Here is a 21,533-nt window from a genome sequence, read left to right on the forward strand (position 1 = left end):
GAGAGTCAAAATCAAATAGTCAGCAGGCCATAAATACCAGCCCTAGGGGGTCGTCATGACTGTGAGTAAGCTATTTTACTGCTCGCTAGATCACCAGGAGACGTTTTAACCTTAGCAATTATTTTTCTCAAGGTCAGTGACAACATGAAAGGAGCCAGAAACTTATTTCTTTAGACAATTATAAGCAGAGATTACTCTTGACCTTGATATTTATAGGGTTCCAGTCATCAAGAGGCTTGCAGTTAGAGGTTATATGGGTCTCCAGAGCTAGTCCTGCCAAAAGTTTGGAAAGGTTCCAAAATAGCAATAATCCATAATTTCATTGTGCATGGCTAATTGTTTTTCCTGAAAGAAGATCTCATCTGTGGTAGTTAGCTTTGTATTAGAGAGATACCCAGGGTTGTAAATCCCTGAACAGCTATTATTATACCATCAAACTTTGTAACTCCTATCCTCCATAAATACAGTAATATGTTGTTGAAGTCAGAAAAATAATAATAGAATTTGGGGCCAAGTGGTATTTTATTACAAGCTGTACAGCAGAAACTTGAGACACTGTTTTAAAGGAATGACTAGTTGGAAAATATACCAATATGATATATATCAGTATATATGTGCACCCCTTTCTAATTTCACTCAGTTAAGTAATCAACTAGTTCAACAATAAAGGAAAAAAAAAACTATGTAAAATTTATATTTCAAAAGCAAATGGAGAATCAGTCATCCCATAGAAACAGTGTCTTTCTGTCTGACACTAGGTGCCAGTGTAAGGAGAACACAGATGAGAGAAACAGCTTTGATTGTATTTGTTCTCATCAGGCTGTTTCCCATTTCCCCTCTCAGAGACTATTAGGTTGGTAGCATTAAAACTAATCTGGTGAATCTGTGCATTTTAAATAACAAGCAATCATTCAGTTTTAGGCCACTGGAGATTATCATAATCAGTTTATCCCCAATTTTCAGTGCAAAATTTGTCACAAATCAACTACTCCCCTGCCACCAAATATTTAAAAATTCTATCAAGAATATTCCCGGTTGAGAAAATTTATCTCAATCTTCGCAATGGATATAAAACTCATAATTTGAAAATATGCATATATCATGACCTAATAAACGCATTTTCCCTACAGCAATAGCCTCAGTGTTTCTTAAATTATTCCAAATTTTTATCAAGAAAGACAAAACATTTTCCAGGCTCAAAAGGAGCTAAAACCCAGATGTTTTACACCATTCTTCCAGGGTTTGCTTTTACTTTTTTTTACTAAAACTGTTGGCGACAAGCTTAGCGTGCCAGTCATCTCTTAGTTTTGGATCTCTTGCAAAGGTTATCTGTTTCCTACATGATTGTTGTATACCTTAGAATTGCATATGACCTAGATTATTTTTCCTGATTCAGGATTCCCTACAGAAGCCCTTTTATCCTCTACAGCTATCTTTCCAAATGAGCTCTCTCAGCTTTAATATTACCAGGTAGTTTTCAAGCTATCAACAGATAACCTTTCCGGAAGGCTTGGCTGGAAAGCTGGCAATTATCACAGGCAGGGCTGAACCTGGGTCCCTCTAAAAGCCAGCTAAAGCCATTACCTGCTGACAGCCTTCAGATTCTTTGGTGATAGTTATTAAAGCCAGAAGAGAGTATCAGATCACCATGTCTGATGCCCTCTATAAAACAGACCGTTATATTTCCTGCAGTTACCTCTGAACTAAGCCTAGCAACCTGTATCTGATGAAAGCATACTTTTGAGAAGGGCACTCAGTGTTGACTTAGAAGCATCAGAAAATAGAGAAACATTCAGTTCTGGAGTAGTTTGCTTCCTGTTCAATTATTAGTAAACACTGGAAGGTACTTCTGCCTTGAGTTTCTCAGTTCTTGCTATTCCGTTCACCAGCTCATGGAAACTTAAATTTTCAATTTGACTTAAAATTCCAGCTGACAAACAATATCTATACTGCACATAACTTTAACTATGGCATTTGCTTATAAATAATGTTCATAAAAGCATATGCTTTCCTTCTATATAAACACATGAAATGATTTCCTTCCAAGCAGAAGTTCACTTATTAAATGTATCCATCCACCTGAAAAGTACCTGAAAGATAAAGCAAACCTACAGTGCCGGGAAAAATAACAGGGACTGATATTCGACCCTACTTGTTAAGAACAACACACTGTATGAGAAAAAGCATCTAAGTCTCAACTGAGTGTCCTCCTTACTACCAGCTTGTCTTTTTCACACAAGAAATTTTTAATGTTTTTGTGAGCTTGCAAAAACATGTGTAACTGGTAGAACAAGCACCATTACTGATACTTTATATGATTCATCCTTTTACTTCAAGAAGAAATGAGTAAACCTTGAAAAAGACTGCAGGGAGGGAGGGAGAACTACATAGAACTGTTTTGCTTTAATCATCCAAAAAATGTATTTTCCTCAAGTCAGAGGTTTCAAGGTCAAATAAGTGTCTTTTTTTTTTTCAGCTGAGATTGAGAAGGTGATTAAAAAAAAAAGGCAACACAACTAGAGTTCTGTCTTCACATTGTGAAGTAAAGAAGCATCTTCCATTACAGATGAACTTATTCTTTTACAGCTGATGGGTGAGTTTATCCATTAAGCTATTGTTGTTCATACCTCCAGAGATGTTAAATTATGAAAGCAGATGAGAGGGTACCTTAAGGCTTAGTAAAGAGCCTTTCTAAACTCTGTGGTAGGGCTGTTGAAATAAATACAAAGCTTCTGTCTCTCAGAATCTGCTGGGGCATATTAATCCTTCACTTGCAAGTTTGTCAGATGAAAAGCAGCTTGAATAGTTTGGGTTTTTTTTAAATTATCTCTGAAATACTATCAGTGCTGTATACATAGCAGATACAGCCAACTTGAAGACACTAAAAAGCTTACATGATGCTTCTTTCATTTCCAAGATACCTAGCTGAGCTGCTATTGCTCAGAAAAGTGATGGCTGAGACTGAGGAACAGCCCATCACTTGCACTAACAAGCCCATTAGTCATGGCTGGCAAACAAGACCACTGTAAAATAAGAAACTAGCTTGTCTAGGAGAGTAAGCCAGACAACTAGATGCATATACATGACAACTACTGTGGGATACATAAACCAGTGTGTTTTACCAAATTGGCAGCTATAACACTGGCTAAAATTACCGCCATATCAAGAGTTCAGCAAAACTATTTGTGAGTGCTTTGAATGGATGTCCTTTTAAGAAACATCTTCTGAGATACAATATAGCTCTCTGCGAACAGCAAAATGTCACAGGCTTATCTCCCTGCTTTCCTTCCATCCCTCTTGGCTATTTATATATGCAGTATATAATAATATATATTATTATGAATGTCAGCTGTGTGGGGAGAGGGCAATGGACTGCAGAAAGCAGCGAGGCTCTGTACTCAAATGCATATATGGCATTTCCTGTAATGGCCACTGTAAGAGACAGAATACTAGGCTAGATAGGCCATCAGTTTGACGCAGGAGGGCATTTCTTATGTTCCTATGCTAGTTTGATCCTACAAATCCTTACTTATAAAAGCAATCTTCTCCCATGTAAGTAGCTTTGAGCACTCATGCAATATATGATTCTTTATCTGAGCATCAGATCCACATTTTTTATAAGACAAAATGGGTCACCGTCATTTTTCTGTAACTCCATTTCACTTAACAGATCTACACCAAAGGTGAATCTGGTTCACTGGGTTTAAGTGGGAAGCCTGCTTTTCTAAGCCAAGTACTTTGCTAGCCATTTTCAAAGCTTACCATACCAAGAAATTCTACACAAAAAGAACACTCATTTTTTTCAACAAAATAGGATTTTAGTTTACTTACAAACTTTAAATAGTTTACAGTAAGTGAGAGTGGAAAGCAATATGAGATGGATAGCAGTAAGAAATGAAATGAAATACTAAGGAAAAAACATTGTTAATAATTTACAGTGTATGATCTAACATTCCTAAAGAATAATTTAAGCTTTTTTTGTGTGTATTTTAATTAACTCATGTGTAGGTGATTGTGTAAATCTCTCTCTTTTCGGGGAGGACATACATATCTGCAGGCCAAGTGAAGAGGGACTGAAGAACACCATCAATAAGGAAGCAATGTAGAAAGAGAAAGCTGAATGAGTATTTACTTAGGTCCCTTCATTTCGCGCTCATTTGGTACTGGTGTAAGTGAATCCTTAATTCTGAAGTGGCTTGTGCCTAGAGGAAAGGAATGGAAGAGACTGTTACGTCCCCATAGACAGCAGCTCATGGGGAGTGTGATGCAGGAAAGACGTGGAGAGCATGACTAAGAGATGCAAAACCTCAAACATAACAGTTGGAACTTCAGGAGCAGTGGAGAGGTCCAAGGAGGTGGAAGAGGTTTTACTAGCATGTAACCAGCTAAATTTGGGGCAACTGATATAAAAGCAGGTTTCTGTGATGAGGAGTGGAAGGTTATCAGAGCGTGGAAAGATATTCTCCCTTCAGCAATTCATTGCTTTCATGTTAGAATTCAGGAACTGAGGAGTATAAGCTCAAACTAGCTCACATGCTGCAACTCTTAACATGGCTTTTTTAAAATGGAAATTATATCTGATCTCCCTTTTTAAAAAGGTGTCTTGTACAAGATGCTCTGGATCATATTTTGTGGTCAGAAGCTCAAGCAGCTTAATATGATCAAAATGCCAGTCAAGATTTTTCGTAAGATTTCAGATTCCACTGTGTATGTGTCTTTGTTTATGTGGATTTAGCATGAGAAACGTCTACCCTAAATTAGCTGACATTATGAAAAGCTGAAATCCAGGACATGAAAACCAACTTTATATTGTAGGGTAGCATTCCAGCTGAACTGCAGAAAAACGTCATCATATGAGGACCTAGTCTTCTAGCTTTAGTTCATATCAGCTATCTGACTTTGAGAATTAATTACATTATGTCAGTTAATGTACATTGGAAACATAATACTAATTTATGGACACTGTTTCAAAGAAAAAGACTTCTGAGAGTTCCCGGCTCAGACTACTTTGGTCTGAGCTCTGTCTCTGGTATCCTTTTGTATGAAATGTGTATAAAATATACATACATATGAAGCTCACATGCTTCAAACCCTGATTAAAAGATATTGGGAAATGTGAACATTAGACCAGTGTTTGCTCAGTACCTAATCAGGGCTCCAGTGTTCAGACTGCAAGGTTGCATTAAGTTTACAAAAAACCTCACCCACCCCACTCCCAGTTCTCTCCGTCTGTCACATGAATCGTTGCTCAGGTACAGGTACTTCAGCAGATACCTTTCAACAAACCCACTGGTTCTAAAAATCTCCTGGACATCTGGAAAGGTGAACAGTATTTTAACACAGCCTCCTGGCCACTAATGAACAGTACATTATTCCACATCTCTTACATCTCCATGAAGTTCATGTAGAGTCTTCTGAGAATGAATAATTAATCAGAAGGCTTTTCTTGCCAGTCATTGTTGCATTACACAAAATGATTTAGATGTGGAAGCTGCTATTAATAGCATTGAATGAGCTATTAATTGGAGAGTTATGTAATGGCATTGTTATAAAACCTCGTTTGGGTTTGACACCTTCTGTTTTCTAAAAACAACATTAAAAAAACCCCAAAAAAACATGGTTAGAAGTACCAAATATCAAACAAAGACTAAATAATGACCACTCTTTCACAACTCAAGTAGAATTAAACAAGAAAAAAATCAATTCAGTTATCTTAATTTTAGTAGAAATGAGTTGGAAGTGAATCACTCAGCTGATCTGCTGTTTAAAGGGATCCTTTAAACTAACTTTAATACCTGCCCGTGTGAATATTGAGACAGAATTCAAAGCAGAAGGGTTTCTGTGACTTGTGAAATCTTAGAAAGTTTTCCTATTGAAAAATGGGCTTTGCATGAGATCTAGTACATACAGAATACAATTCAAAGAGAAAGAACTACCAGAAAATATATCTATGACAAAATATATCTATGACACACACTGATAAAAATCATGTACTAGTACTAGGCACAGATCTGAACTTTTTTTTACTGACAATACAGATGTAACTGTATAATGTGACATTTTCTGAAATAACTTTACAAAAAAAGAGAGAGAGAGAGAGAGAAACAAAAAGGGACGGCATTTTGTTGCCTGGCCTATGGAAGGACAGAAAATCTCAGACCATTAGGAGAGAAGCTTTTAGCTGGAGTAGCTGGAGCTGGAGCATCACTAACGCAATGTGCAGCATGAAGAACTTCACCTACTGATGAAACCCAGCTAATGTCCTCGAGCTGTGAGGATGTTTTCCTCCTGACACATCAAATGCAACGGCATGCAGAGCCTGAAGGATCCCTCCAAAGGTTTGTAGTTATATGTATATAATAATATAAGCGGTGAAAATTCTTGATCAACACTGCACTGTTCTAATGCCTCTTGGTTTAATTTTTGACCATGAAATTACTTCTTGCCACTGTGCTAGCAATTGTTGTTTGATCAGTGTTATCTACAACCTTTTGTTGCTGAGCTAAATCAAGGCTGTCAGGCCAGAACTGCCTCCTTAATGAATCAGCCTGGAATTCTCGCACAAGCAATAAAATGAACACTTCAGAGGTCTATCTGTAAACAAACGTCCTTGTGTTTTTGCAGGGAAATACACTAGGTTACTTCTAATTTATTTATCCCTTGAACTTCAGGAAACCATAAGAGCGGTAGGGAGCAGTACGAGAGGAAAGCCAGGTGCTGTGACGGCATCCTGACACGCACAAAAGGAAATTTAGCCCCTGAAACAGATAGCGGGTGTAGCAGAGTGCGCTGCGGTGCAGAAGGCCAGACATACCTTATATATATATATATATAGTTGGATGAACACGCACCATCACATGGATTACCTTGTCATGTGCAGCAGTTTTACAATTGGTAGTATATTTTCTGTTGTGCTCTTTCTTATTGCTCTTTATCTGGCAACACATCACTATATTCAGCTATGCTGACTACGTGTTATTGTCAGCTGCACATCATATTACAATATCTAGATGGTGATAAAAACGGTGATATATCCAGCACAGTTTATTAGGAAGAGTTTACATCAACAAAGAAACCTCTGTTCCTTCCCTGTTAAAGCAGCTGGGGGAAGTAGTTGTAGGGCTTACAAAGATCTTGTTTGATGCATGATGTCCCAGCACCATTGTAATTACAGCAAGCCTGCCTAAAAAGCTGTGATAACGTAGGAATCAGCAAGTGTTGAAGGGAACAAGGCATTATATAAACAAAACAGGAATCTGGGTGGTCCAGATGTCTTCCACATGTATCCCATTAATTATCAAGACTTAGAATCTCTTATCCAGTATGTAAGTGTATGTCCAGCCTATTAACTTCAGTTGAATATTTTGGAATCACAGTGTGGCAAATAATACCAGAATCTTTCCCTAGAATGAAATATGGGCATGCTCCCCCACCCCTGTGTATCCTATGGCATGAGTTTTCTCTTAAATTGTCTTTTCACTGGTTGTATAGTTTGTCTCTGTTGTTAACTGCTGTTTTGTAATTTCACTTGTGTGAGAAGGAAAAGGTATGTAACAGCTCCTCACTGTAGTACTGCTATTTTGCTTTTCTGTTGTAGCACCAAAGGGATCAAATAGAATACAGACTTGGTTTGTCACACATTTCACTGTAGGACAGAGTTTCTTCAGACTGATCAAGTCTGTTCACCTGTATTGGTAATTCATGACATCTGTCCGTGCTTATAAGCTCTTCACATATGGGTAGTATAACCAATACTATTTTAAATACTTTAAAAATACTTTAAAAACTATCTGAACCTTAAAATGCTGTTTACATTTTAAATACTTTAAAAATCCTTGTGAGTACCTTTACATGATGTTTAAATATTGGAAATTTTTCTTATGTCTGATGTCACATTATTTTTTCCTCTTTAATAGTGGTTTTTCCACCCTTTGCATTGCCTGCCTTTCTCCAAGATTAATGCCACCTGCAGCAGCTTTACCATGATGGCATTTCTTAGAAGGCATTAACGCTGTCCAATACATTTAGCTACGACCAGCTCTCTGTAAATACTGCCGGTCAGTACTTTTCTTGGTGCATGACAACCCAGGCTTTCTCACCGGTGAGTACATACAATTCCTCCACAGTATTAATGTCTATCACCATTTCCTCCTGAGTCTACATACTTCATTTCATCTGTTAAGATCATATTTTAATTGGTTCCTGACATTTTATAGTGATGGTCAAAGTTCATGAGAGAGTATAAATGAGAGCCAGTAATTTCAATGATAATTTTGCAGTCAGACTACACATTTGCATGGAGAAATATCTGTTAGTGACACCATTTTGATGATATTTTGTGAACCCAGCTTTCAGAGTATTTTAAAAAATGTTCCTAGCCCTTCTGGTGTTGTCATTAAAAGGAAGGAACACAGCAAGGTTGTGACTGCAGAGTGACTAAGGCTGGCACAGAAAAGCCTTCCAGAGTGATTAAGCTATTCAGGTGCTCTTTATCCATTTGTGGTATTTGGAACGAGGAATCATAGACAAAAAGCATGAGCTGGAAGAAAGATGGTTTTCCAATGAAGAAACCAAGAAACTACTCTGCAGGGTATCATCCAGGAAATACCGCTTTTTGTTTTCCTTTAGGCTTTCCTAGGTCATTTTTTTTAGTAAATGGAAAGACTTCCCTTCAATTCTGAACTTTAGAAAAGTTTCACTAGATAGAAGTCAGCATGGGGAAGCAGTTTTCCTATAGCTTGTGTCAACCTGAGCATAGAACCTTGACTATAAACATATCACATCTCCAGTTAGTTGTGTACAGTGAGAATGGGATTTTCCTCTCAGAATTGCTGCCAAGCAAAGGCAAAAAGCAGCCTGCGTAAGAGTCACTCCTGTTGATCTTAAACGACAAAGCTCCTGAAGTAAAGACTGTGGCTATCATTGCACTCTTTGGTACTGTTCTGTGCTAGTAATCAGTAGTATGAGGTGTGGTAAAATGCATTCAGAAAAAATAAACAGACAAAAAAAAAAAAAAGATCGTTGATTCTGGTATATCAGTTATGGTTGATTAATTCTGGCATTCACTGTGATAAATCTGTATTTACAGACAAAATAAGTAGTAATAGTATGCATAAAGCCTAAGTGAAAACATTCCATATGTCTAATCAATACTTGGGGTATGAATCACTCTATGTTTCATAATAATTATTAGAAAAATATTTATTTGAGCCAAAGCTTAGATACCATTAAGGAGATGAATCTAATTCAGCAGGTTCCTATGCCCTATCCTGGCAATCAATTTTGCTTCAAATAAAAATGATAGTAGAACATCCATCATATTTCCAAGTTCCAAGAGAAAAGCTAGTGTTCCAAATGTGAAAAGTTCCTTCTGGTTTGTACGATTTATTTGGTGCTACTACATTGAAAGAAATAGTGCTGTAAAGCTGATAAGGACCTAGGCTGAGTTAAAGATTCTTCCTGTAATATAGTCTTTTTGAAAACTATTTGCAATACTTTTGTTTGTTGGAATCTCAGAAACAAGGGAAACAACCCTGCCCAAACTCGGCTAGCTGGAGATTCTGAGCTTTTCATATTGCAAGGTGCATGTATGTGCCCCGAAAAAGTAGCTGTATGAGCCAAGTCTTTATTATTTGCTGTTTACAAACAGGCGTCCAATAAAACTGCCTATCAATTCCAATTTTGATGGAGGCTTATGGATGACATTGCCATCTGTCTAACAGGAGCAATACTAAGGTCACCTTTTGTTTTATTCCATTCAGTGAAGGGCCATTACATGAGAACTGCTTCAGTCACTGTCAGCATGAACTATATGTGGATTATTCTAATTAAAAGGCCTGTTTTCCTTTGCTTGTTCTATAAATTATCCAGTTACTCATCAATGCTTTTTCTGAATAATAATGATGAGCAAAATAAATACTGAAATTGCTGATTTTGTCCCTTGCCTGCACATACTTTCATTTGGTCAAGTGTCCCACTGTGAAATGTCTCTCCTGGTTTCGGGCAAGGGAGTTCTGAAGCCTGGGTCGGTGGAAACACATGCCCTTAAGGGACCCACATGGAAGCAATAAGCAAATGCTTATTAGATTATATATACACACACACACACACGTATATATATGTGTGTGTATATATATATATATCTGGAGAGAATGCAGGCAGTAAAGTCTCAGTTGAAGAACTGATGGGATCATTAATAAATAGAGCTTTAAAGATCGTTACAGTAGCCTTTTGTACCATCTAAGTAGGAGAACAGATATCATGTTACATATAACTGATACATAGTGGGCACATTCACAGCTGTGCCTTTATCGAGATCTTTCACACTACAACAGTAGATGTTCTGTGAAGCCTGAGATAACCCAGTAAAGGAAATGTTGCAAAATGTTGGCACACTTGCAAATGATTAAAACAAAAACAAAAGAAAGAAAGAAGGGTTTCTTGTATCATTGATTTGCATTTTGCAAAGTAGATTTCAAAAGGAAACTGAAACTTTCCGTATTCAGGTAGTTCCATTCCAGTGAACTGATCTAGATAGTTTGACCTTAATTCAAGGAATCATTTTTACTTGAGGGTTTTTGGTCAGTCAATAAGAATATATTTGTTGCTTTCAGTATTCCAAAGTATGCTGAGTGCAGTGTTTGAGGTAAGAAATGGCATTTGGACAATGTTAAATTAATCTGAAGGCTAGACCTATTTAGTGACCTATTTCAACACTAGTCTATGCACTGGTAGTTTCAACAGCCTCCCCTTTTCAGACTGAATCTCTCCTTCCCTCTTCAATTCAGTGTGTCCAAACTGCTGCTATCAAAATATTTTCCTTTTCTCAACACTGTGAGAATATTCCCTTTCTTCTAAAATCTCAGCATTGACTTATTTCCCCATAAAACTCAAACATATCTCTTTTCACAGCCCTGAATAACTTTATAACTACTTGGTCTGACCTCATCTCATCTTGGAAAGGCAACATTAAGTCTCCAAAGTAGTGAGTGTGTGTTTGTATGGATGCAGGAGGGGGTATTATTATTAATAATTTCCTTCTTTAACTTTCTTCATCAACAGGATGCTCTGTATCTAAAATATATTTTAGATAAAATTACTTCCAACTGCCTCCCTCATTGGTTTCAGGAAGCGCCTGAAAACATTTACAAAACAATCACCAAAAACTGTTTGCAGTAAGGATTCAGCACTACTTACATGATTGCACGCAGCTTCTACCAAATGAAAAGACTTGTTTTGAACCTTATTTTAGGTCTTTGCTTTTTTATCCTTGGTTAGACCAGCATAGTGGTTGCCCTGACTTGTGATAATTGGCAATAATATCTAACAGACATTGGGGTGAGTTAGGAATAGCTGAAGCACATCACAGTCTTACTGTTCTTCTTCACTTCCTTTCCTTTTTCCAGTTGTTACTGGAGCAGCAGTGGGTTTACAGCATGTTGAAGGTGCCTGCAATCTCTTATGCCTTTACATAGCCTGATTAATGCAAAGGCAGCACAACAGACCAGAGAACGTAGGCCCCTGTATTTTGTATTTGATTTGAAGGCCTGTGAACTTTTATGGAACACATCAACAGAGAATATAGTTAATATGTAATCTTGATGATATTGAGGTTGTCATAGCCAGCTTTCCCAGATGCATGTATTTCTCTTGAATTTATTAGGCAGGATGGCAAGACAACATTAAAATCAGATCTTTTATCATACCAGAAAAATGTATGTATTTCTCAGATTCCATTACCATTGAACCAAAAGTAATAAACCCCTTTGGAACTCTGGAAGGAGTATTTATCCTTTCTGTGTTTATCCTTGCTGAGTCCTAAGGACGCCCGGTCCTACAGGGCTCAAAACTGGTGCTAAAGTTTCTAAAAACATTTGGAAAGCAACTGTAGAAATCAAACAAACAAACAAGAACCTCAAGCAGGAAAAACAGGAAGCTACAAAGTACATCTGGGCCAACAGTCACTGTTGAGGATGCCTTTTCACCCTTCTTTCGGCTTCAGGTGTATGTGCCGTCTCCTCCTGCGCAACACCTCCAAAATTGCTGGCTTTTGGCTCACACTTTGGAGGCCTGAGGCCCACTGACACCCTGCAAGTTAGCTTGCAATGACCCTAAAGCACTGTCTCAAGTTAAATGATTGATTCATTTCTATTTGTCATCACTAGTTTCCCTGAAATGGTTTAACTGCGTGTATGCATGAAATGAGCAGTCAGCAACAGAGCTATAGCCTTACAGGGACAAGATTTTGTGAGCAATTTTACACAAGTAACTTGAATTTTTAGTTAATTTTTAGAATGTTTAGATCCGGTGAGTTTTGTTGTTTCTTTTCCTTTACCTTTCCTTGTAGGTGCTTTGTCAACCTGACCTATCTCCCTGACATCTTACCTACAGCTGATTCTTTTACATGGAAGATTTCTCTGCCATTCCTCCTTAAAGGAGAGTGGGGAGGAATTTGATAAGGTCTGAGTCTACTTGAGTTTTGGAGAAATTTGTAACAGATATGCCTATATTTGTCATATGTACGTTTCAAACCAGAGCATTTTTTGTTAATGTTGGGAACTTTGAACAAAGAAAGTTTGAAAGTTATTAAAGGTAGACTATAATGCTAGCCAGCCAATTGGGATGAAAATCCAGCTCACTTTCCTGGCATCTTGGAATCATTCAATTTTAATTCTTGAAATTAGCATTAAAGTTATTAGTGCCTGGAAGTGAAGTGTAGTCTAGAAAAACCTTTTCTGTCTTGCTCCTACAAAATGACTTTCAAGGTTCAGCTGTAATCTTGACAGATTGCAAGCTAGCCTGGCTGGGTTAAGAATATTTACAGCTCAGCATGTCCAAGCTGTTATCTTTACAATGTTCATCAGGTGATTCCTGAGAACAAGGAAAAGAATCGCATTAACTTGAGTCGGTATTGTGATACATCCTTATTCAACAGGGAAGCGAAGGGTGATTTGCCTATAGATGAATGTAGCTGCCGCTGGTGAAACCAATAATAAGCCAGCTGCTTAAATGGCTCAATTCTGAGAAGGAAAAAAATGCCCTTCCCTTATTAAAGGTACATTGTAATTATGCAGTAATGCTCCTAAATGTAAGTTTACAATAACTTTGCAGGAGCATTCTGGACTCTCTGTAATCACTGGTCTTTTCCTTGTTACATCTGAGTATTCAAAATGTTCTGCCTTAGAGCAGTGGTGTTTACTGACTTTGTCACTGGATCTGAATTCCTGAATCTGTGGTACCTCTGATTTGGTCTCAGCTATTAACTGCATAAGATAGCTAGCAGTGTTTCATAGCGATTTGTTAAAAAATATTCAGCTTAAAATTAAAGCAAGTTAAAAAGAAACCACCCGCTTTAAAAACATTATTTTAAAGGAACCTTATTAATTAAAAATACCTTTAAATAAAAAAGACAAAAAAATTATTATTTAGAAATCTAAGAGTACTCGTATCTTGTTAGAGTGTTATTGTTTCCTTTTCAATGCAAACAAATTGCTTGTTTTAATAAGCCTGTATTTTTGCCCTCACCACAAAAGAAAAAAAAAAAAAACACCTATTTCTCCTTGTGGTGCTTCTAGAGGTAGGAGCTAAAAGGCCAGCAGTGTCCCCTGGTCTGTCAGTAGTAATGCTTTTTTAGGCCAGAGGGAAACCTTGGCCTCCTGCATACCAAGAGCATGACAGAATCACTGAGCTATCAAATTGTTTTTTCTGCCAACATCTTTCTGGTTCACTGAAGAGTAAATTAATCCTATGTAAGAGTGCTCCAGCAGGAGAATAAGAGAGAGCACACGCACTGCCACAGTCAGGTAGTAAGGTGCTTGCCAGGAGTGTAAATAATGGATAAATAATTAATTTTCTTCAAGGGAACCTTCAAGAATCTACTTCTCTGAATGTTTATGCACACATAATGGAACAGCTCCAGCAAGAGACTGAGCAAGAGCTTCCCCGTGGAAAGAAAACATGCCCTGGATCAGGTTGCTCAGTGGCTCCATCTCAGCTTTTTACAACCCACTGAGCAGCAGGGATGTTTAGGACTGAAACAGTGGTTTCCGAAGTGAGCGCCGGGGGTCTTGACCAGAAGGTGTTTGGAAGGGTACTGCTCTAGCAGAAGACGTTAAGACACACCTGCCTCAAGTCCAGTGACTAGACTGCCTTCATCACTTGGCAATGAAAGAGCGTAGGCTACAAAGAGTGAATCTCTGGCACACCAACTATGACGTTACCAGTGTTTCTGCCCCTCTGAAAAAAATTATTTATAAAAATGCAACAACTCCAATAAGAACACAAAAGAGAGATACAACATACTGCACAACGTCATTGATAGTTCAGTACTGACCTGAAATCTTTTGTTTCCAATTCAAGTTCTCATCTACTGGATTTAAGACCAATCTCACAGGGAAATGAGCAAGTGAATGTCCAGGTTGCTGGATGTTCTCTCAGGATCTCCTGTTCCAAATTTGAATTTCTGCAGAAATGTATAAAACCGTTGAAGGCCATGGATTTCAAAGCAGTTTCCTCTGCAATTGCTTATTTTAAGGCTATTATGGAAGGGCTAGTCTCAATTTTTGAGCTGAAATCCTACAGCAGAACTCTTAAGGAAAAGATTAACTGTTCTTTCTTTCGACAGGGAATCCTTCCTCTCTCCTTCCAGGGACATGAATCAAGGCTCTGAATAGCGCTCCCCAGAAGTGTCTTCAATTAGTCACAGAGAGAAAGCGGGGATGATCTTGTTCCCAGACGCAAGGGTGAGAAGGTAGAAGTGCACTCTTTTTAGTCTCAGTAGAAATACTTTTTAATAGGCAATGGAATGCCAAACTATTGCAATAAATTGCATACCAATATATCTTTGTATAAGTATGTATGTGCTTTTATGGTGGTTAATATACCCAGGATACAGTGTTTATACAATGAATCATCACTGCATCTATTGATGCAATGGATTTATTGTAACATTTTGGCATTCAGTTTTCTATTATATAAACATCTAAAAATTCAGTGTACTACAATATACTTCCTTATTTTCCTTCTGTCCCTCTCTCAACTATGATGTTGCCAAAAAAGATCTCCCAACACAGGAGTATTAACAGTATAAATAGGCAGTGTGAACAGTTTAAAAGTGTAAACAAACTAATGCTGTCGTTCTCCTAAACAACCCGAAATAAGCATTCGCAGGGCAAAGTCTGATGAAACAGCTGAACCAACCTGAGTCACAGCTGTGGCCAAGAGGGGTGGGCATGTACTCCCCTTCCCCGGTCCATGCTCCTGGCTGTGCGTTTCCTGGCCTTCTGCTACACTGGCACAGGTGCTTGTCTGATCCCATTGCAAGCTACCTCAGGTGGCAGAACTGGGGGGAAAACAGTATGTGTAAGGTTAGTTTTCTGGCAGGTTAGCTCCTCATACGCGTTCACCTTGTGGAAAGACAAGCATTACTGTCAGCACAAGGAAGGATGTGGGAGCGTGCAGTTGGAGATGAAAAGGTGAGAATCATCACCCGTGCTCTCATGAGGCCTTGGGAAGGACCAAGTATTTCAGTCCAAAACCATCTCTTGTCATAAAAACAGGTATTTATCTAAAATCAAGATTACTCAGTTTTTCACAGTATTTTCTGTCTGGACTTTTGTTGTACATGGTCACTGAAATTTCTTCATGGCCTATATTGACAATAGTCCTAGCAGCACTCATAATGAGAAGTCTACACAAATGACCATTTAAAACCTCTGACTCCTTCAAAACACAAGAAAATTGAAAATTTGTATTTGCAAGCATCAGAAATAAAATGAAAACCTCACTTTGACTGTCTAAAAATAAAGCTCTACAAAGCAGACCCCGCTGAATAGCAAACTCTTAAAATAAATACCATTTCCTTTGCCACAATAAATGTTGTTTCAGATTGTATAGTTAAAAGCATAATTCATTCCACTGAGCTGTAACATTTTGTTAAATTGCAGAAACTTTAGAGGAACCAGCTATTCACTTTCTTCTGTATTTGAACTGTTTATAGTTCTCTCTAAAAAATTTTCTGGAGGAGAAAAGATTCCATGTTCTGGGATTTTTTTTTTAAAGCCTTTTCAGGTTCACTACTGAGATCTGCTTTTCTGCATCCAATAGATCAACCACAAATTAACCATTTATGTGGTCTCAATAGAAACCTGAACCTTTGACTAGCTTTTAGAAGTTAATCTAGTGGGCGAGATCCTTGGCTGCCATTCCGGCTGCTTTGGTCTACTCAGAAAGAGTTTGGAGAATTTATGGGGTACTTAAATGGCAGTTACAAATTATGGGTCTGTCTCAGCTCAGGAGGTTTTTTTTTTCATTGGGAAAAGGAGAAAAAAACAAAAAAAGGCTTTTTTTTTTTAAGCTCAGTTTGCATCATGCATCCTTATAATGTCATTACTAATCAGAACATTCCTACACTGAAAAGAAATAAAGTAAAATGACTTTAATAATTTCCTTTGAACATTTTTTGGATTAAATAAATGATAATATATGGGGCAGTAACAGCAAATACTTTTCCCAAATGCTTTTTCTCAGAAGATACTATTATGAAAAAATGAAACGTAGCATGGGAATATGTTTAATTTTTGAATGTCTTTATATAGATAAGGAACCTGGCAGACATGCTCCTATAAATACTCACAATCATCAGGCCACTCTGGGGTTTCAGTACTGCTGATTGTGGTATTTATGCAGATATATACAAAATTATGCATGACTGGCATGCTATATTCTTGTTCGAGGAGGCTGAGAAATATGCTACCATACTGTGTGCTTTTTTTTTTTTTAAATTGCATATTCTCTTCACTGACCTGAGCGTAGTTTCATTCTTGCTCTAGTGTAAATTTGCTGGTGTAAATTGAAACATCCTCTCTTGCTGAATGTAATGTTCCCCTGGAGAGGAACTTGCGGAATAAATGCTTTCTACTTGGTTAAAAGTTTCAGACTTTTCTCACAGCCTTCTTCATGCCATGGAGCTCTGATCTCTTCAGTTTGGAGCTTTAAACTAAAGGAAACCTTTGTGGATTTATTCTGCATGCATATCTTCCTTCACACAGCAAAATAAGGATTTAGACGCTTAACTTTGAGACTGCCTACTTAGACTCAAGCTGCACACTGCATTTTATAGTGAAGCTGTAGCTGTAATGCAAACTGACGTATTCAGTGCTTTAAATGTTGAAAGGACTGTGTAGATGTCAACTTAATTCATTACTTATCTTACCACCCCTGCTAAGTTCTCAGAAAGGAATAAAAGCAAAATGCAAAATGGTTGCCCAAAACCAAGCAAATAATCACTGGCAAAGCCTACGCTAGAAATGTAAGTGAAGTTATAAAGGCGTTAGTGTCATATATAAAAGCAGTTACATTTGAAAAGTCCTGTTAAAGTGTAAACATTTCAAAGTTAGGAAATACAGAGTTTTGGTTTTGAAAATTGTTATAGTTCCCACAACTGCATTTCTTCACCTGTCAATATTATTTAATTTTTAAATATTAAGTATTTTAGAAAATCAATATTAGGATTTAATGCATAATTATTGATAAGAATTACTATTTTAGAAAATAAAATCTTATAGATAAAACAAATATAAACATACATACACATTTTGCCATTACCTAAAAAAAAAATTCAAGGTGCATTTTATTTAGTCCAATGCTGTTTTCAGTACTGCTTTCAGAAACATTAAAACGATGGCATTCCAGACATTTCAAAATGAAACACTTTTAAAATATCTTGCAGAATTATTTTTTTAAATTCTCAATGAGCTGTAACAATACATTTCAGATTGTCTGGTAAGCCTTCATTTTTGTGTTCATTTGTGATCTTCAGTGATGTGGTCACATGCTATTTTAATAGAGAAGTCTCTCTGTATTTGGCACAGAAATTACCCCAAGGTCAAGGAAATGAGGCAGCTGTTTACTATTACACTTTATCTCCATTGCTGAACATGAGCTCTCTGTTTTAACGTTCTCAGTCCTTGCTATCAAACCTCTGCAGTAAATACAGCATCATTCTTATTTCTTGGTGTTGCTGGGTTGGTGTGGGGGAAAAGCATGATCCACCATGCCGTCTATCCCAGAGCACAGGCCTCAAAAATCTCTTCAAGCTCGCGTTGAGCTTCTAGGTCTTCACGTTCCTCGGAGCTGCGGAAGCCTCCGGTGACTTCCAGCGTAACCGATTCTACGTTTGCAGCTCCTGGTCTTGATTTCCCAGGTCGGACCCCCTGACGCGTCAGGGCGGCCATCTGTGGTACTTGGCGTCAGCGAGTTGGCCGGAGAGATGAGCCAAGGGACGCGCAGACGCTGGCTTGGCTCCGGGCACGTCCCTCGTTTGATCGTGAAATACCAGCCCGCGAGCCAGCGTGAGTCTGCGCCTAAGGAGGGAACATGAGTGAGTTGTTTGGCAGCTCCGGGCGAGGCGAGGCGCGGGGGTCAGGAGCGGGGCCCGGCGGCTGGCGGGGGCCCGGCTCCAGCGCAGGCCGCGCTCCCTTCCCAAGGTCTTCCCCCCGGCTGGGAGCTAGCGAAACTTGTTCTGCGGACCACCTGCAGGAAACCCCGACGCAGTTAATCCCGTTACGAAGCGCCACCTCGTTGGCGGAAACGCCAACGCTAGGCCGTTTGAGCGGGGAGGCGGGCAGCCTCGGCCGCCATCGCCGTCGTCGTCAGCCCCCCGCCGGCGGGCGGCGCGCGGCCGTTGTGACGCCACGGGACGGAACGCGCCGCGGGGGCGGGGCGGGGCGCGGCGCCCCCGCTGCCGTTGCCGCCGCAGCCGCGGCCGCGCGCGCACGAGCAGCGCAGCTGCCGCCGCCGCCGCCCCCTCGCCCCCGCGGGGCGGTTTGTGACGTCAGGCGGTCGCCGAGGAGCGAGGCGCAGGTGCATCCGTTTCCTCAGGGCGAGAGGAGCCGGGCGCGAGCGCCGCCCGCCGCCGGCCCCGGCCCCCGCGCAGGCCGGTGGCGCTCGTCCTTTCCACCCGTGTCACGCTGCCGCGGCCCCGCACGAAGCCCCTGCTCCCGGTGCTCGCGCAGGCTCCTCCGGGGGGTGAGAGACGCAGAGGGAGCCCCTCGCTGCGGTGTCCCCGACGGGGGGGGGCCGCGCCAAGCCGGCGGCGAGGCGGCAGCAGAGAGCTGCGACGGGGCGGGCGCGGCTGGCGGGCTCGGGTCGCTAGGGGGAGGCACGGCACCGGGACGAGGGGCCGAGGCGCGCCGGCCCCTCTGGCTGGCTAGCGGCGGGCGGCCGCTCGCCGGGAGGGTGGGGAGCGGGGGGACCGGAGGGCGGAGGCACCCCGTGGCCGGCGGCGCGGCGCCCCCCGCCCCGGCTTTGCTTTCCCTTTCGGTGCCACCTCTCCCTGGGGGCGGTGCGGATTTAATATATTTTTTTCCTTTCTCTCTCTCCCCCTCCTCTCTCCCTTTTTTTATTTATTTTTTTTTAAGGGTGGGGGCGAGGGGAGGGGAGAGGAAAGACCTGAGCAGGGAGGACGAGCCAGCTGGCGGAGAGGAGGGCGCGGAGGCAGCCCCGTCAGCACGAGAGGCGGCGGCGGCGGCGGGGAGGAGAAGCCGGCGCGGAGCCTCGCCTCGCCCACCGCGGAGCCCCTCGGCCGCCACTGCCTCGCCACCCCTGGCCGCCGGAGGCACCGGCGGCCGTCCGTCCTCATGATGGCCTCAACCACCACCTGCACCAGGTTCACCGACGAGTACCAGCTCTTCGAGGAGCTCGGGAAGTAAGCACGGAGCCCGCCGGCCCGGGGCCGGGCAGCCGGCGGTGTCGCGGCGGGAAGGGGCCAGGAGCAGGGGCGGCGGCGGCTGTCGGGGCTGGGTGGGTGCCTGCGTGCCGCCCGCCGCCGCGGCTTGCCGGGGCTGCGTTACTGACGCCGAAAGCCCGGCGGGGCGCTCGGCACGCCGAGGGCGACGTGTGTGAGCGGCCCTGGCCCCGGCTTTCCTCCCCGCGCCGCCACCGGCAGGGAGGGGGTGCGGCCTCCGCTCCGCGCCCGTCTGCCCACCCGGCTTTAAATGGCCGCGGCGGCGGGAGGCTCCCGGCGGGGAGCTGCCCCCCAGCCGCCGTCCCCCTCGGGCGGGAGGTGCGCGAGCTGTCCCGTCATTGTTACGACTGTTACTGTTATATACGTCGATATTACTACTAATACAGCGGGAGTTGGTGCTGGGCGGTGGTTTCTCGAGGCGAGGGGCCGGCGGGCGCGCGCTCGCTCGCGCGGGCCGTTAACGGCCGGCGGGCGCTCGCTCGCGCGGCGCGGCGCCCCCGGGCGGCGGGGCGGGGGCCGGCGGGCGGCGAGAGCCGATCGCCATGTTGGCGGCGCCCGTCGCGGGCGGGCGTGGGGGCGGCGGTGTGTGGCGGGCGGCCTTGGGGGTAGGGGCAGCGCGCCTTTGCTCCCCGCGCACAGCAGCGCCTAGAGCCGCCTGTGCGGTGCTTGCTTCAGTCATACGGCTGGTGCCCGCCTTTCTGCTTCGAATTTACTGTTTCGATCTGTAAAATCACCGTTGGCTGACGCTCTCTGAAAATCCTCCTTTTCTTGTTGTATTCTGTCAACATCACAGCTGTCCCTGAAATCATTTAAAGCCCTTGCATTAGAAACGGCTGTGAACTGTTTCAGTTAACACTGACACTTTGTCCCGTTGTTGGTTTTCAGAGGGGCGTTCTCAGTCGTGAGAAGGTGTATGAAAATTACGACAGGACAAGAATATGCTGCAAAAATTATCAACACCAAAAAGCTTTCGGCTAGGGGTGGGTATATTTTCACTCAGTGTTTCTGAAACTGCCCCTGCCTTTTTTTTTGCATTTTTGTGGTAAGCGTTAGAAATAGAAAAAAGTTTTAATTTTCTTCATGCATGTTTTCCTGTTTCCTTAAAGGGTGCTTAGAATTGTGTCTGTGTTAATTAGATATTTTATGGATTGACTGTACATAGATCTGAGGTTGCTGCTGTAAAGTGTTTAAAGGAAAGATGTACGAATTCTTCTGGAAGTGTTTTGCAAGCTGATTTTATGGAGAAGGTTGGGAAATAAGTTTTCATTATAGCTTTTACTTAAGACATATATCTTAAAGCTGAACAGGATTCTGATCTTCCACTGCATTTAAACATGAACATCAAGGCTTATCTGACTGTGAATGCCATGAGAGAAAAATGTAATTTACTTCCTGCGCTATATTTTGTTTTCAGTTACTACAGAAAAGAAATAATCGTTTTACGAAATAACTATTCATGAATGAAGTCATTCTCATTAAATGATGAGCCACTTTATTGTTACAATTGTAATGCCTGCTATACTTCATGTTTATAGTTTCCATGTGATGTGTATGTTTCCTATCTATTTCCTGTACATCTGTTCAGTGGATATATGTTTATGATACGTTTGATAAATTACCTGTGTACTGTGGGTTACTGCTGTTGAAAGCAGTGATATGTCTATTCCTTGTTAAATCCAGGTCAAAGTGCTTGTACTAGGATGTCAGGGATTATGTATTATTCTCCGTTAACGTTATCTATATTTTGATATGAATTTGTTCTCTTGTGATGAATGTGGAAATGAATAAG

At 41.3% G+C, this 21,533-nt stretch overlaps 1 protein-coding gene and 1 long non-coding RNA gene across 17 annotated transcripts in view; one reads left to right on the plus strand and one right to left on the minus strand.

Annotated features, from left to right (window-relative positions):
• Nucleotides 1-18,209, minus strand: part of LOC104138029 (uncharacterized) — a 94,191-nt gene extending 75,982 nt beyond the window's left edge. For both annotated transcript variants that reach the window (XR_011140867.1, XR_011140868.1), the window contains exons 1-3: nt 17,590-18,209; nt 15,199-15,340; nt 14,333-14,461 (exon numbers count right to left, since the gene is read on the minus strand). This is a non-coding gene — a long non-coding RNA (uncharacterized lncRNA). The remainder of the gene's footprint in view (nt 1-14,332; nt 14,462-15,198; nt 15,341-17,589) is intronic.
• Nucleotides 5,336-21,533, plus strand: part of CAMK2D (calcium/calmodulin dependent protein kinase II delta) — a 191,296-nt gene continuing 175,098 nt past the window's right edge. For 7 of the 15 annotated variants that reach the window (XM_068941775.1, XM_068941782.1, XM_068941778.1 and 4 more), the window contains exons 1-2: nt 19,247-19,705; nt 20,630-20,724. In XM_068941775.1, coding sequence (XP_068797876.1) covers nt 19,638-19,705; nt 20,630-20,724 — 163 coding nt within the window. In that variant the 5' untranslated portion in view covers nt 19,247-19,637. Of the gene's footprint in view, nt 6,339-7,916; nt 8,102-14,623; nt 14,750-18,202; nt 18,380-18,904; nt 19,027-19,187; nt 19,706-20,629; nt 20,725-21,533 lie in introns of those variants that run through there. The other 8 variants (XM_068941773.1, XM_068941772.1, XM_068941774.1 and 5 more) reach the window with 5 other exon arrangements.

The sequence above is a fragment of the Struthio camelus genome, chromosome 4 (assembly GCF_040807025.1).
Source record: "Struthio camelus isolate bStrCam1 chromosome 4, bStrCam1.hap1, whole genome shotgun sequence".
Taxonomy (NCBI): domain Eukaryota; kingdom Metazoa; phylum Chordata; class Aves; order Struthioniformes; family Struthionidae; genus Struthio; species Struthio camelus.